This window comes from Numida meleagris, chromosome 18 (assembly GCF_002078875.1).
Source record: "Numida meleagris isolate 19003 breed g44 Domestic line chromosome 18, NumMel1.0, whole genome shotgun sequence".
NCBI lineage: Eukaryota > Metazoa > Chordata > Aves > Galliformes > Numididae > Numida > Numida meleagris.
Window position 1 is genome coordinate 9,374,101 of NC_034426.1, and position 12,973 is coordinate 9,387,073.

The 12,973-nt window shown below is 44.1% G+C and overlaps 1 protein-coding gene across 9 annotated transcripts in view; it reads left to right on the plus strand.

The window, feature by feature from the left end:
* KSR1 (kinase suppressor of ras 1) overlaps positions 1-12,973 on the plus strand; it is a 58,708-nt gene that overhangs the window by 26,627 nt on the left and 19,108 nt on the right. For 7 of the 9 annotated variants that reach the window (XR_002443928.1, XR_002443927.1, XM_021415334.1 and 4 more), the window contains exons 2-3: positions 811-951; positions 10,662-10,809. Coding sequence is in view for 7 of the 9 variants with exons in the window: in XM_021415334.1 (XP_021271009.1) it covers positions 811-951; positions 10,662-10,809 (289 nt within the window). In the remaining 2 variants the exon portion in view is untranslated. Of the gene's footprint in view, positions 1-714; positions 734-810; positions 952-3,736; positions 3,826-10,661; positions 10,810-12,973 lie in introns of those variants that run through there. The other 2 variants (XM_021415333.1, XM_021415335.1) reach the window with 2 other exon arrangements.

The following is a 12,973-nucleotide window of genomic DNA, read 5'->3' on the forward strand; positions in this document are numbered from 1 at the left end:
TTGAAGCTTAAGTCTGCCCCATGGGAATGTGTGACATAGTGAGAAATCTTTTGGGAGTATTTTGTTCTTGATAAGCAAACATAAAGTACAAATTATATTCCTTGTCCTTTTAATATTCTGTGCCTGACATGCCAGTTTCTGTGTAGTGCATTAAGCATGAGATGGGCAATCAAAGTTTTGGAATAAATCTAAATTTTCATTTTTTTAAGACTAACTGTATTTAATGCTGATTTTGTAGTAGAAATACCCATTGGATAACGGGCTTCAGAATCTCTGGGTACACTGGTTATTCCTGCCTCACTGACTTCCTAGTCCAAATGAAGGCCAGATGAAAGATAGTGTAACAAACATATGGGAGCAATAGGTCAGAGGACAGGTAATCCGGCACATTTCACTAGCAATGCCTACAGCATCCAGAACAAGGTTGCATCTATCTGTGCAGTGCCTTTAAACTGAATATAATGAACTGTTTCAAATGGCTGGGACGCCCTTTCATGTTTTGTCATGATGCCCAGCCACTGCCCAGAACTTCTGTTGATAGGGATTTAGAGATGTCCATTCCTGCAGGAGTGGGCCCTATGGGGTCCTACTGATGCAAGTTGTAACAATATTATTAAGCTTGCTAGTGTTTGTTGATGGATACTCCCACCCTGCAATTCTCTTAGGTAACAGAAAGAAGTCATTGTTATATCATGGAAGAGCCCCACTCACAACCCAGCATCTCCTTTCCTTGGTACTATGCCAGCATTGCCCGTGAGGATGACAGCTTACCCCAAGGAACTTAATGGTTTGCTTTCTGGATTCTAACAGGTGAAACTGATCGACTACATCCACCGACAACGGCAGTGCAAGCTGAGTGTGCCCCTGAATGACAGGACAGCAGAGCTCAACAGCTACCCGAGATTCAATGACTGGTTAGACATTGTCAATGTGAGGAAAGAAGTTGTACAGGTAAGGAGAAGGCAACCACCAGCACAGAACCTTCCTGCCCCCTCACATCTGACTTTCCAGCTGCCTGCTGGGTTTGAGTTAGTTTTCTGGGCACATATGAAGCTGTGGTCTGGATTTTGACGGAGTGGGAGTCTTTACTTACAAACAAATAATAATTATTATTTTATTTCACATGAAAGCCTCCTCCTGTGAGTGAAGTCTGGTTCAAACTGATACCAAAGAGCATTGCATCAGTGTAAAAGAATGAAATTAAGAACTCCTGTGGTGTTCTGTGTGGTGGCCAGCATCAGCTGTTCATGCTCACAGACCGTGGCTTTTTCTGATCTTTACAGATTCTTTAATTCTTAACATGCAAATCACTGGAGACCTTTTTATTGCACAGAACAATCTGATACTCTTGCTGGAATCAGCAATGACCAGACAAGCCAACGCCTCCAGCTCCTGTCTGGATGCATTTTTTTTAAGAGTCTGAAATCCTGCCTGTGTTTAGGTGATAAGTAGAATCTCAGGGTTCAGATTGTTTCATTGGGTTTGGCCTGTGCATGACTTATCCATGCTGTTCTGTACTGGGGACATTTCTGTTCTGCATAACATTAATGGTAGCATAAGTAGAGCTCATTCTTCTGGCAGCTAAACAAAGCAGAAAAGGCTTTTTCCATTCTTTTTCACATTTTTTTGGCTCTGCAGGCCACGTCAGTGTTTGCATTCAATTTCCTTTGATCCTTACACAAGCCATGATTTCTTTAACTTCATCAGGAATCTGCCTGTAAAAAGACTAAGTGGAAAATGGAGCAGATTTCTATGAAAGTTATTCCAGATCGGTCCTGTTGCGACTGAACAGGTTCTGGTGAAATAGGATGAGTTGGAGACTGAGTCGGACCTTCTGTTTACTACTGTTTATTTTAAACGTGATGCTTTAAAATGGATATTGTCCTGCTGCCCAGTGAGGGTTTGGATAGCACAGCTGAAGGTGCAGCAGAGACAGTGAGAGAACAGAAAAGCAGCTTGTTGCCGTGGCCAAACTGCCAGGCTCCCAACTATTGTTGGTTTCTAGGGTTACTGGAATTGCTCGAGCCTAAAAGAATGTCTTTGTAGCTCTTTTTGAAATCCTTTGTGGTGCCTGCAAAAGTGGGGGAAGGGATGAATGGGAGGAGTGGAGCAGGGGGAAGGGAGGTGGATAATTCAGATCTGCCACATCCTGATAATTCAGGGAGACTGTCCATCTGTACGTGTAGTCACTAAAGAAGGTGAGCAAATTTGGTTTTGATCCAAGTCAGGAAGAGATCATTTTCCAACGGTTCATTCTTTTGATTTGTGCTCTCTTATTACCTTCTCCCAGTCAGTGACCAAGGTATGAACTGTTTTTTCTTGTGTTCCCTGGGTCAGAAATACGAGGTGTACATTTATTGAAATCGCTCCATGATTCCAAATCTGTGGCTATTTTTTAAAAGTTCTGCATCTACTTCATGCAGCTGCAGAGAGCTCCTGCAGTGTTTAGATGAGCTGGGCAGAAGAACTGCAATACATTTAGTCTTTGAAGTGATTTTTGAGTAGAATTGTCTGTCCATCATGGGCTGTCTTTCAGAAGTGTTAGAGGTATCATGGGATCGCTCCTGCTGTTGCTTAGATCTCATACGGCATGTGAACAACATCTCAGCTGAGTGATTTGAAAATGGCAGTCACTGACAGAAGGCGCTTCAGTAGGTTTGCTGTTATGACATAGAAAATGGCTGCCCTTGGTGTCACGCACAGTCTGTGACGTGACTGGGGAGCAGTGATCAGGGAGCATTTAAGGAGATAAGTGAGTAGGTCAGACAATGAAAGTGGGGATGTTCTTGGGTCCCATACCTGGTTCTGCTCCTGGTGTACATGTTTACCCTGGGGAATCACTTAACATCTCTAAGAGTCTGATAGCTTGCCTGTAAAACTGAAATATTTATACTGGGCGTCAACAGTACAGGGACAAAGAAAACCTCACGTATGTTGTAATAACCTTTTCATGTTAGGCACATAGCTCTCTCTTTTCTGAGACCTCTAGGCTCTGAAACTCACTGGAAAAGTCACCAACTACCTGTAGAGTTGGAGAACTTTCCCCTCTGTGATCCTCAGAGGCCTCCAGCTGCAACAGGGCCCTGCTATGGCCACCTCTGTGGTCTGGAGGTACAATGCAGGCGTGCACAGGTGAAGGGCTTGCCTGTGGCACACTGCTTGTTTTAGGAGAACGGCCTGAGTTCACGGGTTGGTTGTTTTGTTGGTTTTTTTTTGTTTGTTTGTTTTAAATGGTTCTGGTTTCCTTTGCACTTCTAGTGTTGCTGGAGGGAGCACTGCAAGATTGTGCTAATCTCTGACATAACACCTTTGAAAAACAGCCTAATTGCAAGCAGTTTTTAGCTCAACAGTTAGAGAAACAATGCTCTTTTTCACCCTCTCCCACCTCCTCCTCCTTCCCCTTCCCCCCGCCCCGAGCTCTCTCCCAAATAAAGCTGCCATGCAGGGAAGCACAGAAGCTCCCTGGCTCTCCCGTCAGAAATAGAGCAGCGGCTCTAAATTAGAATATCTGCTGACTCCTCTAGTCCAGACTGAAGCCTATTTTTGCTCAGTGACTTGCTCTAGACATTGTGAAGCTTGAAAGCTCTTGCTGTTATAATTGCTGTCTTGTTGTTGGGCTCCTTTCTTTCTTTGAAAACCTGTATTTAAAACAAGAATAATGACTGCTTGTAAAATCCTTTAGTTCTGGAAGAGATTATAGTAATAACAATGCACTGTTTATGGCATTGGGTGACAGCTCAGGCTCCTGTGAACATGGATAACAGTCAGCCAGTCATGCTGCGCAGAGTGAAAGGGCTGTTCTGTGTGGACCTAGAAAACTTGGAGGTAGGTGGTGAATACAAGTGTTGACTTTGTGATCCTGTTTGCTGTCTGTGAATACACGATTTGAAGGGGTAAGGAAAAAAGGAACCCCCCACCCTAACTCATGCTATTTCTGTTTCTTTGTTGCTGTGCCTCTAATCAGTTGCCAGACAGATTTGTATCGTAGGAAACAGTGGCTACTGTAGAGCAGGTTTTGCTTTGGAGCTCGCCTAATATCATCTTTTTTAATTTTTAAATACAGCATTTTTCTAGGAAATGCCTTGTTTTTGTCTAGGAGTTCTGGGGGTGGATTAGCACTGCATGTGTGTAGGTTACTACCAAAAATGGTGCATAAATAGCTAAAGATGGTGGACTGAAACTGGGAAAAGGAGAGAACTAAACTGAGAATGAAAAAATGTGGGTCAAGGAAACCTATGGAAAGATGCATTTAAGTTATGTAGTTGTCTCCAGTGGGTGAAAGTTGTTCTGTAAATGTACCTAGGAAAATATGCTGTTCTGGATTGTCACGCTCCCCTTGAGAGCTGGAGTTGGGAATTGAAGAGAGTGGGAAGAACAGGATGTGAACCTCGCTCCCCGGCTGAATGAAGGAGTCTCTTGCAGAGCTATTTACTGGGTTCTGGGCTTGGAGCACGTCTTCCAAATAAAAGTGATTAAAAAATCTCTATTCACTTATTTTCTTTAGCATAGAAAAAATTATCTGCCTTTGCTCTTGTTCTTCCCAGAAACTTCAATATTCTATTCCACATATAACTTGTCATCATCTTAAAAAGCAATTTAGAAACATAGTCATCTCCTTATCTCCCGAAGCATGTCTGAACCAGCCCTGCTCACCACGTAGCAGGGGTTCCAGTCAATCAAGTCTGGAAAGCTGTTTTTAGTACAGATAACTGTCCTGCACAGGGAGGGGCAAATCCTGCCCTCGTGACTGTGGCTGTATGCAGAGCTCTGCCACCAGCGGGGCCAGGGGGGAGAGGATGAAAAATGCACCCTTGTAGGTCTGGCTTACAGCCGTTCCACTCAGGAATGTTTGTGACTCACAGAGTATGGATTTTTCTTAATAACTCCTGTTTGTGGGTGAAACTTCTCCTCCACGTTTACCATTTGTGCAAAAGACCTATTTTTTTGTATGTAGTTAAGAGTGGTTCCTGAGCAAGCCAGGGGCAGCACTTGGCGCAAAGAAGCAGAGCAGGGAAGGTTTGTGCCTTGAGCAGGAGTTAGTTTAAGAGCCTCCTGCTGTCCCTGTGAGAGGCTGTACAGGTTGGGGCCCTGGTACAGCGTTGATGCTGTTAGATCATGGCCCATGGTTTTGCTGGGTTGGCCTGGGCTCTAGGTTGCAGCGGATCATGCCGATCAGTTGTTTCAGGAAAGGTGAGGCATTTGTGTGTCCATCTTTACTTTGGTTGGGGGAATACCAGAGGCGGATCTGCCTAACCCTGTCAGGTTTCCACAAGTGTGTCCTCTCATCTCCTGTAAGGATATCAATCTGGGATTTCCACGGCTCTGACTGGATGGCTAGATAGCCGAGATCCTGAATCTGCTAATTGTGTGCATGCAAATGAACTCTGTCCTGCAGGCTTCATGCACCTGTACTTCATCACCATGTGCCAGCTGAGGGCCACTCCCCAGTGTTAGCAGCCATTCCCTGCTACTGTCAGGGCTCACTGGCCCTGCCGTGGGAGCTGGGTGTCCTCACAGCACTGAGTCGCTTAGAGCATGGGGTCAGAGAGGCTCATGCATCCCTCCAGACTGCAGTGCGATGCTGCAGCTGTACACCCACCTTCCTACAGAAAAGCTGCAGCTCCTGTCCACAAAGAGTAGAGTGGGACTGCCCTGAGACTGTCAGCTCCTCTCTGCCCACTGGTTGTGTGAGAGCTGAAACGGTGAAGATGTTAAGCAAAACCATAGCCTGTACATACAACTTAATGCAAGTTAGAAATTCATTGTGGGAGGCATTCCAGAATGCCCATAAAATCCACAGAAATCTAAGAACAGAACAATTTTTCAGTAACTTCTTCACTGGACACCGGTAAACCAGAGCAAAGGAAAAACCATCAGGCACAAAATGTTCTTAAGAGCATCCTGACGTGCTTTGCTTAGAGCTATCAGTGGGAATTTAAGCACCTTATGTAATGAGCTTTCTCTTCTAACATCTGCTGCTTTATGGAGGATGGCTGGTGAGAGAATGTGTTGATTTAAGAGGGGGCACCTGGGGCCTTGTCAACTGTCTGGCTTTACAGGAAGAGCCATGTCTACTAGGTTGAGGGGCAGGTCAGGCTGATTTGTCCAAGTACTAGCAGCATTAGCTCTGTAGGCTTATCTGCACTAAAGAATCTTTACCAAAAATACCTCATCCACTGTGTTAGATATCAGCATTTTTGCCATGTTTCAAGGATTTAAGTTGGACACCAGACAAGATTAAAGACATTACGCTATCATGAACTCTTCACCCAGGCTAATTCAGAGTAACCTTTGGATGCTCTGGTTTGCTTTTCTCCCCTTTAAAAATGGATGCTACGAAGTGCACAGTCTGCATGTCTGATAAGCAGGAGGGCTTTGTAGAGAAGTTCTCTTCCTGGTTTGGGCTTTTTTTAACATCATTTCTGCGGCACAGTGTGTGCGAGTAAGGCTTTAAGTTTTGCTGGTGCTGCTCTAGGTGCTGAAAGATTGAAAGCAGCAGTTTCTATCTCCTGATGTATTTTTTTTTCCTTCAATAAATTTGGCCTTACTGTTAGAGTTGTATGTGAATATCTTGCAGCATGCTGTGTCATTCTGTAGTCAAGGAAAGGTGTGCCCAGGTACCCAGCTTGGTCCTAATGCAAGCCTATAAGCTGCATTTATTTTAAAGCCACAGCACCCGTGAAGAAGGGTCTGTTGAACCCATACTGCTCACTCTCAGTGCTGAAGAATGGGAGCAGCTGCTTCTCAAGTGCCCAGAATTGCACTTGCACCAGTGGTGGCTGGAGCCCGGTTCTGCCCAGCTCAACAGCTGAGCCAGAGCATCAGCATCAGCGGGGCCCGTTCTAAGATCCATCTTGAACTGGTGACCCGTATCACTGTCACACTAGCTGAGAGGCTAACACAGGTAAATTATATAAGGCTGATCTTAGGGGCTCAGGTTGGCCAGCTTTATATTAAGCCACTGTATATGTGCAGCACGAGTGGTTCTTTAAAGAAAGCCTCTTACTTCCCCTCCCTCCCCCTCTTCAAAGGCTTATTTCTTTTGTCGTGTGGCAGCAGGTTCAGAAAGTCTGAGCTCTCCCAACTCAAGGTCGTTGGGACTGTTTAAATATAATCTCCTTTTCTGTACTTATACTTTCCTACAACTTGCTGTTCTGTCTTTCTAAAATTAAACTAGTGAGCAAAAGAGTAGATTGGACTTCACGTGTGGGCCCAGGAAGGAGACAAGCTCACAGCAGGCTGCACTGCTGGGGTGTGCCTGGGTGAAAGCGCTCTTAGGATGCAGAGCGAAGCCAGCAGCAAGCCTGGGCTGCCGTGTGCTGCTGGGCTGTGCCTCGTGTTGCACACATTGAGGCACGGAGCACAGAGCTGCTGGCAGAAGTGAAACTGGTCAGCCTTGGGGTGACCGAGTTCAAGTCCTCCGCAGCAACTGTGTACCGCAAAGGAAGAGATGCCCTGACACTTGTAAAAAGATAGTAGCTTGGAGTGCTTTGTCATTTTTTTTAAATTGGTGTTGAGGTTTTTCTCTAAAACTAGGAAGGTTTGAAAAATGAAGTGAAAGCTAGGGATTCCTCGTTGCAGCAGTTTGATCTTTGAAAAAGAAAAGCAACCAACAGTGCCAGCCTTGCAAGGACAGGCAATCCTGTGGTTTAACCATGGAGCTGCAGCGGGACAAAGATGTCGGCTTGGTTCTCTGTGCCAGTAAATGGTGATTATGCTCCTGCGGGAATGAGACTGCTCAGTGACCATTGCGGCAACCCCTCCCCACCATCCCCACCCATGTGTACTGATGGACATGAATGATGTTGTGTTTGTGGACTGTCCCTCGGGAGCAGTGAGCGTGTGCTCATAGGAGCCAGAGCTGAGCCCAGATGCCATTCCTCATGCCTCCTGCAGTAGGGAATTGGAATTCCCCAGTGAAGCCCTTTGTCTATACTAGCACAACCAGGAGAGCTAATTTGGGGTAAGTAAAAATAGTCAATTCCTCCTCACTGATACAACTCGAATCACACATTCAGTATATGCTCTTTTTTTTTTTTTTTTTTTATTATGAAGTCCTAATAGACCATTTCTTACTGCACTGAGGACTAACTGTACGGGTACGAGCCTCTTGTCAGAGGTGCTGTGGCACATGCCCTAGGTAACTGCTGTACTCTGCCCCCCTTGTCAAAGGAGAATAGATAGAGCCTGACTGCATCCTGGGTACCTGGGGGGAGGTAGGCTTGCAGAACAACCTGACTTCCTTCTTCTTCTAGCCTCTACATATTTAAAATTTATATTTTATTGGGATTTGCCTTACTGACTTTACTGCGGTCTCTAAACTGAACAAGGAGAACTGTTTTCAGTATGTGATGCCACACCTGCTGTTACAAAGCACTGTGGCTCACTGAAACTTCTGCCAGTCCAAATGTCATTAGCTGCCAAGCCTTGATACCCCCTGTCCCAATCATTAACCCGAACGTTCTGCTGCAGATCAGCAGTGCTTCTCCATTCTGGGGCCTCCACAGAGCAGGAGCAGAGGGAATCCAATCCCCACCTGCTCCATCCATCGCGCCCCGTCCCGGCTGGCCCCACATTTCATCTGCTCATGCTGCTGCTCGAAGCCTGGGCCAGGGGTTGTCTGTGATGGACATGTTCAACTTTCTGAGGAAATCTTAGTCTCTTTCACTTTACTGATTGACTTAAGAATAGCTCTGATAAGTTACTGGTTACTTTTGTGTCATGTAAAGGATAGAGAAGTGGGGTGGTACTGGGTAACGTGACTCAGTAGCTTACACTGAGAGCTGCGTGATGCCGTTACTTAAAGCAGCAGCTGTGTAATCTCTGCTCAGGGAGTGGTGGTAGTGAGGAAATGTTTTGAGATAATTCAAGAATGACATCGCTGTAATCCAGCTTGTTCTGTGACTGTGTAAAAGCCTGAAGTGGGATGAGTGTTTTTTGCAAGAGGCATTGGCTTTCCCTTACGCTTTAATGGAAGCGTTAGCATATTTGCTTCAGAAAGTAGGGGCACCCATAGTGGTGGTGAAAGCTTTCTGCCCTGCTGGGGGTGTTTGTGGGGATACAGGCACTGGCACTGCCAGGACATCACTGCCCAACTCTGTCCCTCCACGTGCCGCGCTCCCATGCTGTGGGGATGCATCGAGCTTGTGCCATGGCTGCCTGCCTGTCGCTGCGAGGCCGACATCCTGCATCGCAGCCGGCCTTGTGATAGCGCTGAACAAAGATGCTTCTGTGAGCTGCTCTCTGCGTGCAGAGGAGTGGAATCCAGAGGGTGATGGGAAACAGCTAGCTGTCAGACAGACTTGGTTTAAAGCTGTAATTAGTCCAGTTTGGCTGGGGCATTTTGTGAACAAAGCTGGGCTGGCTTCGTGCTGGAATATTTGAGTTGTGGTTTTTAGGGAGATTAGTTCAAACTTAAGATGTTTAGCATTGAAATGCCTAAATTAGGGCAGGTTAACTTTATCTCTAATCACTTTGGAAGTGTGATGAGCCGAGTGCTCGCGGTACCACTACTTGAGCATTTCAGAACGTTTGAGACCAGCTACCTGTGTCAAAGCAATGCTGCAGTTTTGATTCATCTCTTAATTTTAGGACCCAGGCTAACTTCTGTCCCCAGTCTGGATTGCGAGAGGGGTGGTCTTAAAACAGCATTCATCAATGTTTTAATGTGCTCAAATTTGACTTGTAGCCTTTTAGGATTTGAAGGGTTGGTGTTAAATGTCTACAAGATTTCAAGCTTTTTGTTTTCAAACAGATGCACTCAGTTTTCCATTTAAATAAAGGTTGAAACCTTGTTACGTAGCGTGGTTCCAGCAGCTGAAACTTCAGGCAGGAGGCCAAATATTGTGAAATTTGTGATCTCATTGTGAAAACAGGCAGCAGTGAGGTTTGTTTAGGCAAAACTTTGAGGGAAATTCCTGGGTATCTGCACTAAGTATCCTGGTTTTGTTTATTAACCACAATTGCTACAGACTTACGCTGGAAACATTTGAATGAGGGAGAGGCAATACAGCTTAACTTTGTCAGAGAACATCAGATCATTTCAGGCTTTCCAGTATCCTTTATCTTTTGTGTCTGCCTGCTTATCTTTTTGATAATTTTTGATAATTTTGATCATTTTTGATGATTTTTGATAATTTTTTCCTCAAATGAAGGAAAAATTGCTTAAGGAGGTCAATACCTCTTTGTCAAAGCATTCTGTTGATCAAAGAAGCCATTTTTCACACTGTTCTAACTTTTCATTTCCCCAGTGAAAAGCCAAATATTTGCCCTTTTTTCAGATTTTTGGCTTGCTTTGTTTTAATGAGAAAGATAAACTTTATTAGTAACTTTTCAAAAGTACTGAAGGGAGGAGAGAAGAATATTTCAGTCAGCTCTAATCCTGCTTTAAATACTGCAAAAGGACAATGACATCTTAGTGGTACAGAGCACACTCAAACCCGATCTCTCATGTAGAGAGAATGGAGAGCAGATTCTGAGCACTTGCTGCTGTGTGATCACTACTGACCCACTGATCCCTAAGAGAGATGCACTACCAAATGAGTACATCATGATTTACAGACCAGGCAGTGAGACAGTGGCAATACTTTACAACAGAAGCACAAATGACAGTCTTATTATAGGTATATAAAAAAAATATATTGACTTTTTTTCTTCTGCAGAGAATACCAGAGGAGCTAACCTTAGATGCCTTACTCGAAATGAATGAGTCAAAGGTGAAAGAAACAATGAAGAGATGTGGTGCCAGAGATGAGGAGTGCTCCAGACTCAATGGGGCACTGAGCTGCTTAAGGAAGGTGACTGAATCAGGTATAAGACTGCTTTTTGTTCTGTGGAATTAGTTTCTCAGCAACCCAGATCGCATCCTTCTTCCTTTCATTTGAGACAATCTACAGAAGCCTTTGGGTCTTTGGTTATATGCTGTAACTGATGTCAGGTTATGGCTCTTGGATCTGCATGAAATTAGAGTGATCAAATGTATCTAGAGCTATGAATGAGATTTGGTTTTTGACAACATTTTCAGCTCTGGAAATAAATGTATGTAGAAATACCCTCCCCAACTCAGCAGACTATACGATCATTCCCTTTGTGTTCAGAGTTGGGTCTGATGCTCCAGTGAATCCTGCATCATTCAGTATCCGGGACCTAACGAGTGTAACCAGATTACTTGTAGGTAATCCTCTCCCCAGATATTGCCAGCTCAGAGAGAAGGTAATTCTGTTTCATATGATGTAGCTCAGAAACCGGAGTATTTTCGTAATTCTTAATTCTTTGGAAAAGCAGAACATTGCTCCGACAACCCTTTATCACTGCATAGCTTGCAGTCTGCCAATGGACTTGCTTCTCTTTAAAGCTGCTTCCTTCCTGCTATTTTTCTGACTGGAAATTGATAGAATCACTAGCCAAATTCCAGTAGCAGATGTAAGAGCTAGAAAGAACCTTGATTTACGCTGAAATTATGGAAAGAAGGATACTGTTTGTTTAATTAGGAATGCATGCATCCAGTGGATCTGACTAAATTATTTAAGAACAACCTCAGGATTCCCAGAGTGCTGTTTCACCATCTTCCCCTGCCACCTTCCCAGGGCTGCTTTCAAAGCACTGTAAATTCTGTTTGATGAGACAGCATACTGGCATTCCTGTGCATGAGGTCTTTCTTTGTAGCAGTTACCAATCTGTCACTGAAAGGTGCTGTTTCCTGTTGGTATTATGTCAGTTCATACCATTTGCAAATCATAAAGATTAGTTAATGGAAAAGCCAACAAACAGCTCAGTTTCATGTTTCCTTTTTTCTAATCTTTCTTGTCCTGCATTGTCAAATATTTCCCATCCATATGTAGCAGAATCAGCCATTGTTCAGAAGGCATGGCATCTAGCCCAAATTCAAGTACACTTGTATTAATGTTCCTCTCTTTTCATTTTTTCATTTACAAAAAAAAAAGTTCTGTGCTTTGAGAGGTGTTCATTTTTTTTTATATCCTAGGTAGATGGTCTTTTTTTTTTTTTTCAGACATTGAGTGGTAAACAGGACACCAAGGCTTCTTGAAGTTTTGACTTTTTGCCTTGATTTAAGTCATTAAGAACATAAAATTAAGCCAGAGAGTTATCCTGATCAGTTATGCCTCTGAAATTATCCCAGTAATCTGTGGCTTCCTGCTTTGCTGCCTGCAGGCCTCCGTACTTGTTTTTGCCATGTATACCCAGAATTGGTCTGCAGGCTGTACTGGACCATTCTGAACTACAGTGATAAGCACTACAGAAGGCAGTGCTAGGTCTGCCAGTGATCCAGCAGGTTGTGATGTTTCCTTCATGTCTGGTTGTCTGTCCCTGGTAAACCTCTAGCTAATGTAATCGGGACAAACAGCAGTTCTGTGCTGATGCTGCCTGTAATTGAACAGCAGTGCCCCAGGTCTCCAGCTGCCAGGTGAGTTCTGCCAACAGTTGCAAGTGTGAGAGAGAGATGGCCAAGTGAGTATCAGGAACATCTAAATACCTTCTATTTCCAGTCTAACTTTTCTATTTCTAGTCTAGCTTTTCCCAGTTTAAGTGGTACTTAGCAGTTCTGTTGGCTAATAGAAAATGGTTTTCTGTCTTAGCCAAATCAGAAAGCAGATTGGATGAATAGATTTGTATAAACAGGTTGGTGCAGAATACAGGCTTGCAGCGGGATGCGGATGCCTCTTTCTTGCAGGTGTGTATATCACATGTTCTTCAGTAGTATCCAATCTGTTAAAGCTCAACCCATCTTAGAACATAAGATCTTCTAAAATGCATCTCAGTTTAGAATTTGAGATACATAGCTACAGATATGAAAGAAGGGTAGTTAATGTAGTCCTTGTTTTAAAGGTTAACTTTAGCTGATGCCATAGATGGATCTTAGGAGAGGAGAAGCAATTACTTGGCTAGATGCAAAGAAGGGGAAGAAAACACCTCATAGCCTAAAGCTGCATCATGCAGTATTGCATGCCAACTT